This window comes from Photinus pyralis, unplaced genomic scaffold (assembly GCF_008802855.1).
Source record: "Photinus pyralis isolate 1611_PpyrPB1 unplaced genomic scaffold, Ppyr1.3 Ppyr1.4_LG4, whole genome shotgun sequence".
NCBI classification, from domain to species: domain Eukaryota; kingdom Metazoa; phylum Arthropoda; class Insecta; order Coleoptera; family Lampyridae; genus Photinus; species Photinus pyralis.
Window position 1 is genome coordinate 49,940,089 of NW_022170511.1, and position 13,426 is coordinate 49,953,514.

General features: G+C 36.6%; 1 protein-coding gene across 1 annotated transcript; it reads left to right on the top strand.

Moving 5' to 3' along the window:
- Positions 1-4,000: 4,000 nt before the first annotated feature.
- LOC116169454 (ubiquitin carboxyl-terminal hydrolase 22) lies at positions 4,001-5,892 on the top strand. The gene has a single exon (XM_031485549.1). It carries the CDS (start codon positions 4,182-4,184, stop codon positions 5,625-5,627), a length of 1,446 nt encoding a protein of 481 aa, XP_031341409.1. The 5' UTR covers positions 4,001-4,181; the 3' UTR covers positions 5,628-5,892.
- The last annotated feature ends 7,534 nt before the right edge of the window (positions 5,893-13,426 follow it).

The following is a 13,426-nucleotide window of genomic DNA, read 5'->3' on the forward strand; positions in this document are numbered from 1 at the left end:
AAGACCAGGGAAACAAACAAGAGTTATAATCATGCGTAAGTGACACGTGCGCGTAATAAATTTTAAGGCTGCCGTTTAAAATTTTTATTAACGAACATGCCCATGCCCATGCCCATGCTTCCAGTGCAGACTGTAGACCTATATACAGCCTATCTACTGACTGAAATTATGATTTCACGCGTCTACTATTCACAATGAAACAAGAAGTAACTTTAACTAATGGCGATGTCCTTCCTTATTTTTCGGGCTACATTGCCAATTCCCGAACTCCGATATACAAATTTGACCTGCAAAATTTCATCGTAATCATTGTCGAGATATTGTGCTAACGGGCAGACGGCCAGACATCCCAACATTATGAACTCGCTAGAAGCTCGTTAATATAATCATACCGCTTATCAATCCTTAAATTGAAAGCTGCAATTGATAAGAATGGATTCAAAGGACATCCAAAAGTATTTTGCCGCTGCTATGCCCTAATTTGAAAAGTAATTATACTAAAGAATTTGACGCTTTTAAAAAAGAAATGTTGGATCACGTAAACGTCATGATTTTCAGTATAAATATACTAACTACACCGCAAAAAATTAGTTGTTGGAGGAACTAAAAATTATATTCCCAGCAGGTCCACTCGTATTTGCAGTAGAATTTACATTTGCTAATATTGGTGTTTCGGTTAACTTATGTTATTGTTAAATAAGCCATAATAATTTTGTTAACTTGTCAATGAGTTTGTGTAGCAGCAAATTTATTTTGTAGTCATTTTAACAACCTGCAATTGCTACCCCAGCATTTCAAATTGTTAATTTTACAAGGACTTCGTTCGTGCCCAACAAAAGAATGATGTCAACTATTGCACCACTTCTTTGTACAATTTCACTATCTTTCAGTTGTTACAATTTACAACACTAGGGTGTTTTTTTTCACAAATTCGATTGACCTAACAAATTTGTGTTTTAATTTAGATTTTTGGCCAGGTATAGAATAGAAAATACGGCGTTTTACCTAATTGTAGTTTTATATTTACCTAATAGTAATTTTATACATCATGACATGAAACGAGTATTTAGCTAAGAAAATCTTGGGTTTGGCCATTGAATAATAAAAGATTTATTATTCAATGGTTTGGCTAAATACTATGTTTAAGATAACCCCAACGGAGGAAATCCCAAAAAATGTTTCTAGAAAATCTGGACGAATTAGTGCTCCTTCGACGTCTTCAAATTCTATCTCTCTTCCAACAATTTCTGGGAATATTCTGTATGCTAGAAAAGGAAAATACATAAGACTCTAAGTCATCATTTTTCTCTCGAAATGCCGAATTGGCAAAGTAGATATGTAGTTATACTTACCATATTGATATTTTAAATAAACAAAACACACAAAGGCGAAACGACACAATCTTCGAACAGGGGCTGACTGAATGAATTAAAATGAAAAATACGAATAAGCAGTTCAGAACAAAGCAAATATTTAGTATGCAAAACAATTTGATTATGATACGCACACTAAAGCATAATATGTTAAGTTAGCAACTTTTTTCTTAATTTTGTTACTTTAACTACAATATCTTGTGAATTTTGACTAGTACTTGTTATTGGATTGTTATGTGCAATTGACAAAAGTAGAAAGTCAAAACAACGTCGACATTTAGTAAAAGGCAACAATAAGATCTTTTGTCAAATTTGAACTTGAATATTTGTTAGGTTTCCAAATTTATTTTGCGAAATCGACATTAAGCTTTTTTTCATCGATGACTGCGAGGGAGATGCCAAGTTAACAGAAATAAAAACTTAGTATTGACTAAAATTTAATGTGTATTAACTTTTTGTTAAAAGTGGCAATACATTTTTTACTGTGTAATATGGTAGACGACCTACAAATACAAAGATACAGTAGGCGCCATTGTTGACTTGTACAAGAAGTGTGTCAAAATCACCAAGAAGTTAAAGACCACGTGCCGATACCATGAATTATATGATTGTGCGTTTGATCAATCGAAGGTAGATTGCTGTCATAGAATTGGACTATTCTCTCAAACTCCCGTGTGGTGGAGGTACCCATCGGGTGGTAAATAAAGAGACTTGTTTGCATGTGGATAGTCGGGGCTAAAACTTAAACTGGTAGCCACGAAGATCATCGCCGTGGACATACTTTCCAGGGATCACCGTGTCAAGTGGTGCCTAAGGCGGTGTCGTGTCCGTCGGCTCAGGGGAGCACTCCGACGTCAGGGATCGTGCGTCTCAGGTTGGAGGGGAACACTCCAAGGGTCAGTCATTCGCGCAATAGAGAAGAGATCCTTCCCTCGGCTGGCAGGCTTCCACGGGAATCCTCCGGGTGCATTTGCAGCCAATTGCGAGGACCAGCGGACCTTGAACCGTCCTTGTTACCAGGCCCTGGGACGGTGCTTCTTTGAAAATTTAGAGGTACGTCCCTATGGTTACCAAGGTGATGGCCGTGTTGTACGGGTTTCCGGATGCAACGCCATAACCATCTTGAACCACCTCCAAATGCAAAATCACTGTTTCAGGACGGGCCTTTGAAGACCTTTCTTCCCCAGAGAGGAGCCTCCTTTGCATTCCGTGTCAATAATCCATCTTATCGGGCACTCCATGCGTACACGGGGGCCTCGCACGTAACATTAGTGACGAAAGCGGGTGCTTAGGCCACATCCGAAAAGAGGAGAGGACTCCACCGGCGCAACGGGGCCTAGTTCTGCTACGACGAAGCTTACGCAACTGGTCCTGACCGGAGAAAGTTCGTCTGATCCGGAAAGGGGACATTGACAGAATTTATTTTTGAAATTGAGATGTTGGCTTAAGCAACCCCCCAAACGAATGGAATTAATTTACACTTAAAGTAATTGTGGGTGCCACGTTGGGTTCATTTGAGGACAATCCAACATAATCCCGTTCATCCGAGTAGTTGTTTTGAGGATGATCTGCTATTACCTGGAAGAACCCTTTTTTGCAATTTGTTCCTTGTGGTTTGTGGTTTCTTAGCTTGAATGTTAATGTGTTTCTCACGTTACTTTCATTATTTGATGCTTGGTCTAAACGGTCACTGAAAAATAATGTTATAGAACCGTGCGTTGTAGAGTACCTATGATGTGTGCTTAAGTGTGTATTCGTTATAACAAAATTTCTTTCAAGAATTAGCAGAAAAGCCATTTTCTTTTTGTTGAGAAAGCGTTTTGTTATGGTTGTTTAAACAGTCAATCCCTAGCACTGTTATTTCTGTCGATCACTGAACCTTAAGGCTGGAGAGTACACCCGTTTCGTTGCCCGAAAACGCTTGATTTCGTTCCGCGATATCTGAATTCTGAGTGAAGATGAAGAAGGGGTGAATATTCCTGTGAAAGGTGAATGCTTTAACTAGACAATAACGCCGGGATTTCTTAAAATGTTTTCAAATAGTTTTTTTTTTAGAGGGCTGTTAGGGTTCCATATTTTGAAAAAGAAAAAAAGGAAACAAATTTTCCTGGCGATATTGCCTAGATATTAACTTTACGAACTTATAACAATTTTGGAAATTGTTCCCACTTCATTCATAGATAAAATAAGATAAGTTATCTTAGAAAAACGACTTAAAAGTTTATCTCAAGAGCGCAAAAATATAGCTTCCGCCGTGCGGCTTGTTTTATACAGATAGAAAATTTGCATTATAATTTTTACCTAAGTTTATGTTTCTACCATCGAACGTAAATTAATATTATAAACAACCAAATGTGGGAATTGTCAATAGGCAACTTTACATACTCCGTTCTGTATGTGGACTGACCTATGCAAATGTTTATAACCACTTTCTAGGATCTTGAAGTTACTTTCGTTTGATACCTTTACCGCAAGTGCTACTTATAGGTAGTAATTACAATATTTTGACACAGTACGGGCCCCAAAAGTTGGTGGCCCTTTTCTCGTAAATTACCTAACGACGCCGCTGGATGAGATATGGCAACATGCTGTACATGACAACTGACAACACAACACAGGAATAACAAGCACAGCTGATGCAAATTGCAATTTACACATCATTCCATACCTTAACTAATATAACCTGTATCTTTCCCTTTTTGTAACTAAAATGAATCTGCTTTAAAACGTAGGAGTCAAACAAATATAGATAATTCATAACCGATATCGTTCCATCCTCCTGTACTTTATTTAATTTATACGTAAATAATGACTTATTCCGGTTGTGTTCATTTAGAACAGTTCATACGAGAAGATGAGGGTTTAAAGATGTACGAGTTACTTCACGGAGTGTTTGTGATTAGTGGATCGCGCGAAAGGCGTCAAGCGAAATCGTCAAACACTCATTGTTACGTTTGTTACGAGAAACACACCTTTTTACATGTATGTATGCATTGTACATTCTTCGGATGCCAAAGTCATATTCGAGAGCATTCAAAAGTGAAAAAACACACTTTTTCTATGGATCTTCATTATGGCCAAATATATTGTAGCCACTGTACTGATTATGTGTATCACGAGGAACTCGACAACATTGCTAGGTCAAATGCTTTACATGGGGATCGAGTAAATAAGTGTGTATTAGAATTAGTGTGGCCGTGCTTATGCGTTGAGGACAAAGAGTTCTTCAATAAGACTGATAAAATGGTTATTGATAGGGCTACGCATATTGGTTTGAGAGGATTATTAAATTTAGGTTCCACCTGCTTTATGAACTGTGTGATCCAAGCAATGACTCACATACCCGTTTTAAGAGATTATTTTTTTACCGAACACCATCAATGTAATGACACGCCCTCAAAATGTTTAATAACGAACCTATTTCGCGCATTTTACACTGGTGAAAAAACACCACTTCTCTTGAACGAGTTTTTGTATTTAATATGGACTCAAGCGCGCCATTTAGCCGGTTACGAACAACAAGATGCCCATGAATTTTTTATCGCAACTTTAGACATGCTACACATACATTGCCAATCATCTCCTGGGCAACCAAATTCCTCTGGAAGCAAAGCCGCAAGCTGTACTTGCATTATAGACCAAGTGTTTACAGGTAGTCTGCAAAGTGATGTTGTTTGTCAAAAGTGTTCCGGTGTCTCCACAACCTTGGAAACTATGTGGGACTATTCATTAGACCTCACCCCATCGGTCACCGACGGCTCCTTGCCAAGCTCCTTAGAAGATTGTTTGGAGAGATTCACCGGCACTGAAGTTCTAGGATCCAACTCGAAAATATTTTGTGATAAGTGCCAATCGTATCAAGAATCAACTAAACAGTTTACAATGAGAACTCTTCCAGTTGTCCTGTGCTTTCATCTAAAACGTTTTCAACATCTCAATGATCTCGAGAAAAAAGTGTCGGCAAAAATCAAATATCCCGAACTTTTAGATATGACTCCCTTTATGACAAAACAGAAAAAGGACACCATTTTGAATTTACAATTACCTTACGATAATAAATATCTTCTTTTTGCAGTTATTAATCATTTAGGTTCCTCAATTAATGCAGGGCATTATATTTCTTACATTCGATACAAAGATAACTTTTGGTATAAATGTGACGATTTAGTCATTTCTGAAGCCGGAATCGAAGAGGTTCTGCAATCGGAAGGATATTTATTGTTTTATCATAAATATTGTTTGGAATATCGCTAATTGTGAATTATCAGTATTCGTAATTAAGACATAATTTATTTCACTCTTAATGTAATTGTAACTATTGTGAATCTTGCAATTTGTGCTTAATGGTTTTTAATCTTGGTAGAGGATGCCATGTGCCCACATATTGATATTTCATTTGTCCATGGCAGTACAGTTCGTATTCAATTCATAAATGATGATTGTCTGTGAAAATATTGAAACTTGACTGTGAATTATGTTAAAAAAATGATAATAAAATACCTACCGACAACCACAATGAAAAAAATTTGACTTATTAACTAACCATATCTTACTAATGATTGGTTACCCTGTTGAGCCTAGTCCCCCCACTGAATGCTTATAGCCCCCGACCTCTGACCTCATTTACTTTGTGCATGAATTTCTTAGGGTCAACTGACCAGTAATAGTAAATGAAATATTGATATATCTTCTTATAGTAATGAGGTATATTCATATTAAAATCTACTAATACTTGGCAACTGGAGGGTTGCTTGTAGATCTTTTTAATATAATTAATTAAGGAAATATAAATATTTGATTTACCACAAAATTTACAACCCCTTCAATCGAATACTGCAGCGTAGGTAGGAGAGAATTTTCTTAAAAATTACGAATGTTTAAAACGCGATGGGATTTTACATGTACTTGGCAACTGGAGGGTTGCTTGTAGATCTTTTTAATATAATTGATTAAGGAAATATAAATATTTGACATACCACAAAATTAACAACCCCTTCAATTGATTACTGCTACGTAGGTATGAGCGAATTTTCTTAAAACTTACGAATTTCTAATACGGGACGAGATTTTACTTATACTTGGCAACTGAAGGGTTGGTTTTGTAGATCTTTTTAATTTAATTCATTAATGAAATATAAATATTTTACTTACCACATATTGTTACGTAGGTAAAGCGAATTTTCCTAAAAAATACGCCTTTTAAAAACGAGATGGAATTTTACTTGTAATTGGAAACTGAAGGGTTGTCTGTAGATCCTCTTATTATAATCGATAAAGGAAATAAAAATATTTGACGTACAACAAAATTTACAACCCCCGCAATCGAGTAAGTACTGCAACGTAGGTAGGAGCGAATTTTCATAAAAATTACGACTTTTTAACACGAGCCGGGATTTTACTTGTAATTGGAAACTGAAGGGTCGTCTGTGTAGATCCTCTTATTATAATCGATCAAGGAAATAAAAATATTTGACGTACAACAAGTATACATTTTATGCTTTGTAGATTTAAACAATGGTAGAACCCAAAACATCAAGAACTTTCGTGATTATATAGGCGACTTGCATCAAAAGTCCCTCTCGTCTAAATGAAAATAGTATGACGACAAATCATTTTTGTGTGCCTCCATATGTTACGGTGAAATTATAATTAATGCGGCAATTATTCATAATCACCGGTAAATCTGATAAATTTGGGGTACGTTTCCTTTCAAAACTGTAGGAGAAGGGAAACCTGCCTTTTATGAAGATATTGAATTTAAAAAAAATCATTCCGAAGGCTGTTCAAAAAACATTCCTTCAATTATTCACATTTAACAGTTATGAATAATGGCCGCATTAATTGCTTTGAGCGTAGTACGTAAATTCAATGGTTCATGTATAAACGTATTGCAAACACGTGGTCAAGCGGCTGCATCTGTTTCTCGTTATCAACATTGCAGTTAAATATGATTACGTATGTTCGGAATTCATTTGCGAATGAATCGCCAGTAAGTGCGGCAGTGTAGTATGTATATGTACTCCGTTCCTATGAAACTTCTATACATTCCACGTGAAAAGGGTGAGTTCTGTCTAACTTTATTTTATTCAAGATTGGTTGGTCCATCGAGAAACTTTCCTTGCAAATAAATAAATCAAAATACGCTCAGACACTAGGTACTCCTTAGTTTTTGAGGAATGAGCTTTTTTGATTCGGGAATGAAATTTACTGCGACCAGACTCCGCCGAGTGAATTTGATCGAATGCTTTTGAGAAATTACACAGTAGATTAATTCAAATTTGTGCTACCTACATATAACTAAATCGGGTTAAAAGACGCGTCATTTGTAGGTAATACCATTGCATTTCATCTATGCTAATAGATATGTACCTACCAATCCTTTACGACAAACTGGACAAGAAAACATTTTTGTTGTTTATTTCACATGGGATCAAGTGGGATGGTAACTCCCTCACAGATTGCACTGCTACATCCATAGTCCGTATAGTGGACAAAAAAGAAGTGTCTAACCTTGATGTGTTTTGTCCTTTTGTGAAACTCGGGATTATGGGCAAGTCGAATGGCAGCTTCATTATCAACTTTCAGTGTCAGCACGCCCTTATCAGTTCTGACATATTGCTGAATTTTCTTTGAAGCCAACTTTGCTGTTAACCTCCAGCATATTATGTTAGTAGCAGAGCGTCCTGTCTTTAATGATCAGCGTGCATCACTGTATACCCTTCGATGACTCCATTGTTGTTACTAACACTATGGCACTTGATACCTAGAGCTAAAGTTCCTTTTAGAAATCTGAATATCCTTTTCACATTCTGCCAATCACTTTTAGTTGTATTCTGCAGCTTTCTGGATACTAGCCCTACAGCATATGTTATGTCGAGACGTGTTTCGACCATGAGATAGGCTAAAGCACCTACATTTATGTATAATCATCCACTTTCCCTGATTCGATAAGTACTTCCTTCTGTACAGGTGCTGCGACTGAATTACAATCCATCATGCGAAAGAGCTCTTCAGAATCTTCTTCGTTATAGGATTCTTACTTGTAATGGATCCGCCGCCCACTTGCTCTATCTCTAAACCTAAGAAGAATGATGCCGATCTTTCAGTAATTTTCCATTTCTGTTTCGGATCAAATAAAAACTCATTTGTGTGTTTCTCATCACTTTTGCTGCTATAAGACCCTCATCTACATATATTATAGGTAGGTACATGTGTATAATGAGTATATCTCCTTCTCAGGAGTCTTTATAAGCAGGCAGCAATCAGCGTCTCTGCTTAAAATCAATTTCAGGAAGAATCTCTTCAAAGCAGGAGTTCCGGCACCTTGGTGGGCTTGTGTCAAATTCAAACCAAACGCAAGCTTCTGTTTAATCGACAGACTTTCCAAGATGCATCGCTGAAGTCATCTGATGGCTGCTGCATATTCTGTTACCTTTCCATTCAGGAACGCTGAGGAAATGTCGAACTGTTCCAAGTGTAACTTTTGTTTGTAATCAATTCCTTTTCGTTGCCTGAATCCTTTTACTACGAGCCCTGCTTTATACTTTTTCATTAATTGACGCATCAGGATATTTCTTTGCAATTAGGTGGTTCGCACAACGTTCACACGTGATCGTTTTCTTTAACTGATTTTAATTCACTATTCATGGCACCTTGCCAATTCTTGTGATCTGCGCTCTCCCTTGCTTCCTTGGACGTACCTATTTGGGAAGGAATCTGAGCTTACTTGCTATACTTCTTAGACCGCGTAATCGCTTCTCTGCTTCTGAGCCTGTACCTCGCGTCTCATCATGCTCATCCTCTTGAATGTCGACTTATTGCTCAAGCACTTTGACAACAGGTAAATCCACTTTATGATCAATGATATTATGATCTTCAGTTTCAACAGGTCTAGGATGTTCATCAGGAACTGGCTGAATAACACTTGGGCTTGTTGAATGTTGATCTTTCTTCCTCTAGAGCTTGATCAGGAGACACACTGTTCTCTGAGGTACATTCACCCTGATTTACAATTGGATTCACTTCCTCTTGTTTGTCATCTTCGTTTGTGACTGGACCTCTTGGCAAGTGTCTCAGCATCTTTATCTCTAAATTCCCCCTCATATGCACAAAGATGACTTGTTAAGATTGTTTTTGGTTCTGTTTTTCTGATTCAACAGCCTCCAACTTGATTTGAACGCTAAGTCGTCTAGGATCATTTGCAGATTAGGAACAGCTCAGGTAGTTTTGTTAGCATCGTCTTTGGCGATTTAAGCATTTAAATTATTCCAGACGTTCTTAATTAGTTTCGATATGAGTGTTGAAACGTCATATCTTCCTTATCATGTTTAAATCCGACAAACACCATACACAATTATATGCCCAGTCTTCAGACTGCCCATCGAATAATCTACCCAATTCCTGCCAGCGACTTCATACGCTGTCTCAAATCTCATTACCTTTTTTAATGTCTCATCTTTCTGTCATGTTCATTGTGATAATGAGCAGAGCGCTACTTTCAGACTTCTTGTACTTGGCTAATTGCAAAGTATTGTCACTGACAATCTTCAATCGGTTTCTACACCTTACGTTCGACTACCCCCATGGCACCTTCTGCACCAGGTAGCATTATAGAAACCTTGTATTTCCAAGTAGCCGAGTTTGCCTATCTTTCCAATTTGAAGTTTTGTCGAAAATACTTCCATCTTCAACCTGTTACGTACTACCTATTATTCTTAAGTCTTTATCTTTTTAACTATTAGTAATAATGAGTTGTATTTTCACAAATGGTTTAAAAATGGATTCCAAGTTTGTTAATGAGAAATAATGCACATTTGCTTAATATTTGTAGTGTGTTTTTAATAAAATTTTCTTCAATTGAGAAATTGTTCAATGAGCAACTATAGTTTGATTGATGTGATCGAGTGGTTCCAAAAGTAAAACTATAATCCACATTTTCAAAAAAGTCTTTCTGATATTGCACCTTAGAGATCATATGAAAATGAAATAAATAAGCCCAATTCACTGTATTAGCGAATTCCATTCATAATTAAAATATAATTGATGAAGCACTTAATTCCATTTGTGATTAAACAGTTGACTACCTGAGTCGTAAAGATCAGCACTTACCACTCTTACATTCTGAGCACTTGTCCAATAAATAGTAGCTAGGTACCAGTCATTGTGGTGCAATTACTTTGGAAAAGAACTCAAAGCTTACTCCTGCAACCTGTTATCGCGAGCATTTTTCAATTATTAACTCCTTTTAGTAATCACGCGCTCTTTCTACATGGTATTGCAAGGAATTTTGTTTATCGTTTTTATAAAGAGTAGAAAGTAATAGTACACATTGTGGCTATAAAGGATACTGCAATTAGGTACTAAAAAAGCTCTGGAACCGAAATTCTTTTTTTAATGGAAAACTAAAGAAGCTTCCGAGACATTAGCTTTTCATAGCTTTAAAATAGTTCGCAAGCAATTACTGTTTGAAAGAGCTCGATCTACTTCCAGTTCTGATTTCAATGCAATAGATCTCTCCTCTTTGGCAATGTCTGGTTTTACACACTTCGACATGTACTTATACCAAAATACGTCTGGACACGCTTTAGGCTTTCAAGGGTGTGTGGATGTGATTTTCATCCTTAGCACCATTGAAAGGAGAGTACAGCGATACTATGCTTCTATATAAAGAGGAAGAAATAACCAGATGAAAATGTTTCCTATATAGGCACGCGCACACCGTTATCGCAAGAATGAGGATAGGTTGCCAATATTGTAATTTTTAAGGTAGGTACTCACAAGAAATAATGGAGATGATCTTACAGGCCCATACGGACATATCACAGACTCCATCTTTTCCGGAGAGTTTCATCCACAAAACGCATGGAACCCGAAGTGCGGACGTTCTTAATCTAAGCTACTCTAGTAGCGGCGTCCAAGAAGTGAGATGCTAAAAACTCACACACGAGTGCTTTTAGACATGGAATACACGATACCCATTAAAAGTTATGGATTGGGCGGTATTAAAGAAGCGAAAATTCTGGGCGTTTAAAATATGAAAATGGAATTTCAATTGAAAGTTTCATTCATGGAATCGTAGTATGCTCGGCCTTTAGGTGCCTACATTACCAGATCAGTATACATGTAAAGTGAAACAAATATGAGATGTTTCACAGACAGAAAATTCTTTCGGGTAGTCTGTAAAATGATTATCTATCAACTCACTTAGCAAGGATTTGATTTTCTTTTCCCTTGATTTAGTCAGTTTCAATGAGAATTACCACATTCAACTTTGTTAGTCATAATTTTTATTGATCACTGAAATTTAAATAGTGGTATTTAGAGTAACGTGGCTTAGATAGTAGGGGTTAATTTTAAATATTCATCGTAAATGAAAGTGGAGTTTGAATCTATTTTGTTTCGTCAATATATTAAATCTTTCACTTGAAGTTTGTATTTATACTGTCTACAGTCACTTGACTCCAAACTTTGATTTTCAGGATCAAAAAAAGGGGGAAAATTTGTCAATAAGATAATTGCAGTGAAATTGCTTTTAGGGCTAGCCATCTGCCAACTAATATCTTGGGAAAAATTTCATTTTTGCAGTAGAAAGTTGATTTTAATTCGCACGATTGAGCGGATGGTCAACCCTTTATTGATGTAACAAACGTTACACTTCCTCAGATCATTAAGCATGAAAATTTCAGTAGTTATAACTGCTTCTATAGTTTGCTTCATTTCGATCGAGATATTTGGGCAAACGTAAAACAGTATACTCAAATGTTTTGTTATAGTTCGTTCAATAACGACGACTTAACACACATCTAAAGAAACAATTGACTTCACCGGATTTAATTGGTAAAGCTGCAAGTTTTCTCATCTAACTCAATGTTCCATATTTTCATCGAATAATATTTTATCCCAATGTTTGATGTGGTTAATTTGGACAGGTGCAGAGAAGATATATTAATTTGGGAATTGTAAAACAGTTCCGAAGAATGAAATAGGTAATATATGGTGGATATTCAAATCATTTAGGCGACGCGTCAATGTTTTTAAAGCTTTTCTGCAAAAACTTGTTTACTTGCGTCGCAGGTGATGGGGAACCCAAGAATGTTCAAATAGGTTACAGTTTGAATACCTGCGCATAGTTCTTGAAAACGTTGAGCGATATGTTCATCATAGGCAGAGGTGAAAAACCATTGACATTTAGATATGTTTATTTTAAGGCCAATCCTTTCACATCCTTCCATTAGAATTCTTAAGTCTTCTAATATCACGTTAGGATCACCAGCCCATGTGATGATGTTTCCTGTTAATGAGTATCTTGAAGCCGCGTTCTCATTTAAAAGTCTTAGGATGGTCGGAAGGAGGGTAATGCGGGCATGACATTAGGCTGGCTGAGTTTTGGATCTTCAGAGAATATTGAGAGGTACGGATATCTTCACAATCAGTACATATCCAAGGCGTTAATTTGTCTTTACTCAGGTCAAGAACTTCCAAAACCTGAAAGTCCAATACAAATGGAGTGAAACCAAAGATTGCAATTAACACAGCAAACTATACCTATTTCATTACAGAGCGAAGTATGAAATAGTAGCGTGTCAGAAGGAGTAGTATCTACAATTTTTGTTCTTTGCATATTTCTGTATTTCTAATACTAACGATTCTACAACAGTTAAATGAAAAATCACTAAATCTGTTTTTCGCTCATATCTAGTGAACTGCGGATTTTTTTCAAATAACAAAAGCATATCTTAAATAAGCTCTTAAAACGACAACTCTTTCCTCATTTAACCGAATCCGTATGCTTATGGTTTCCGAGATCCCAATGCTTAAAATGAAAAAAAAACTCACCCTGTAATTTGAAAATTAGATCAGAAACTGTTCTAGGTACCTAGTTTTTTGACTTTGTGGTGCCATGATAACGTTCTGTAATGTTGACTACAGCATAGAAAGTGTTTAGTGTGAGCGTAGGGCGACGAAGTGTCACCGTTACGCCACTGACTTGAGTATACATTACATAAGTTTATTTACCGTTTGTAGGATTGACAGTGACAACCCGACGATAAAAA

Coding starts and splice junctions, on each gene's coding strand:
- LOC116169454 (XM_031485549.1), top strand. CDS start 4,182: ATGACTTATTCCGGTTGTGTTCATTTAGAACAGTTCATACGAGAAGAT.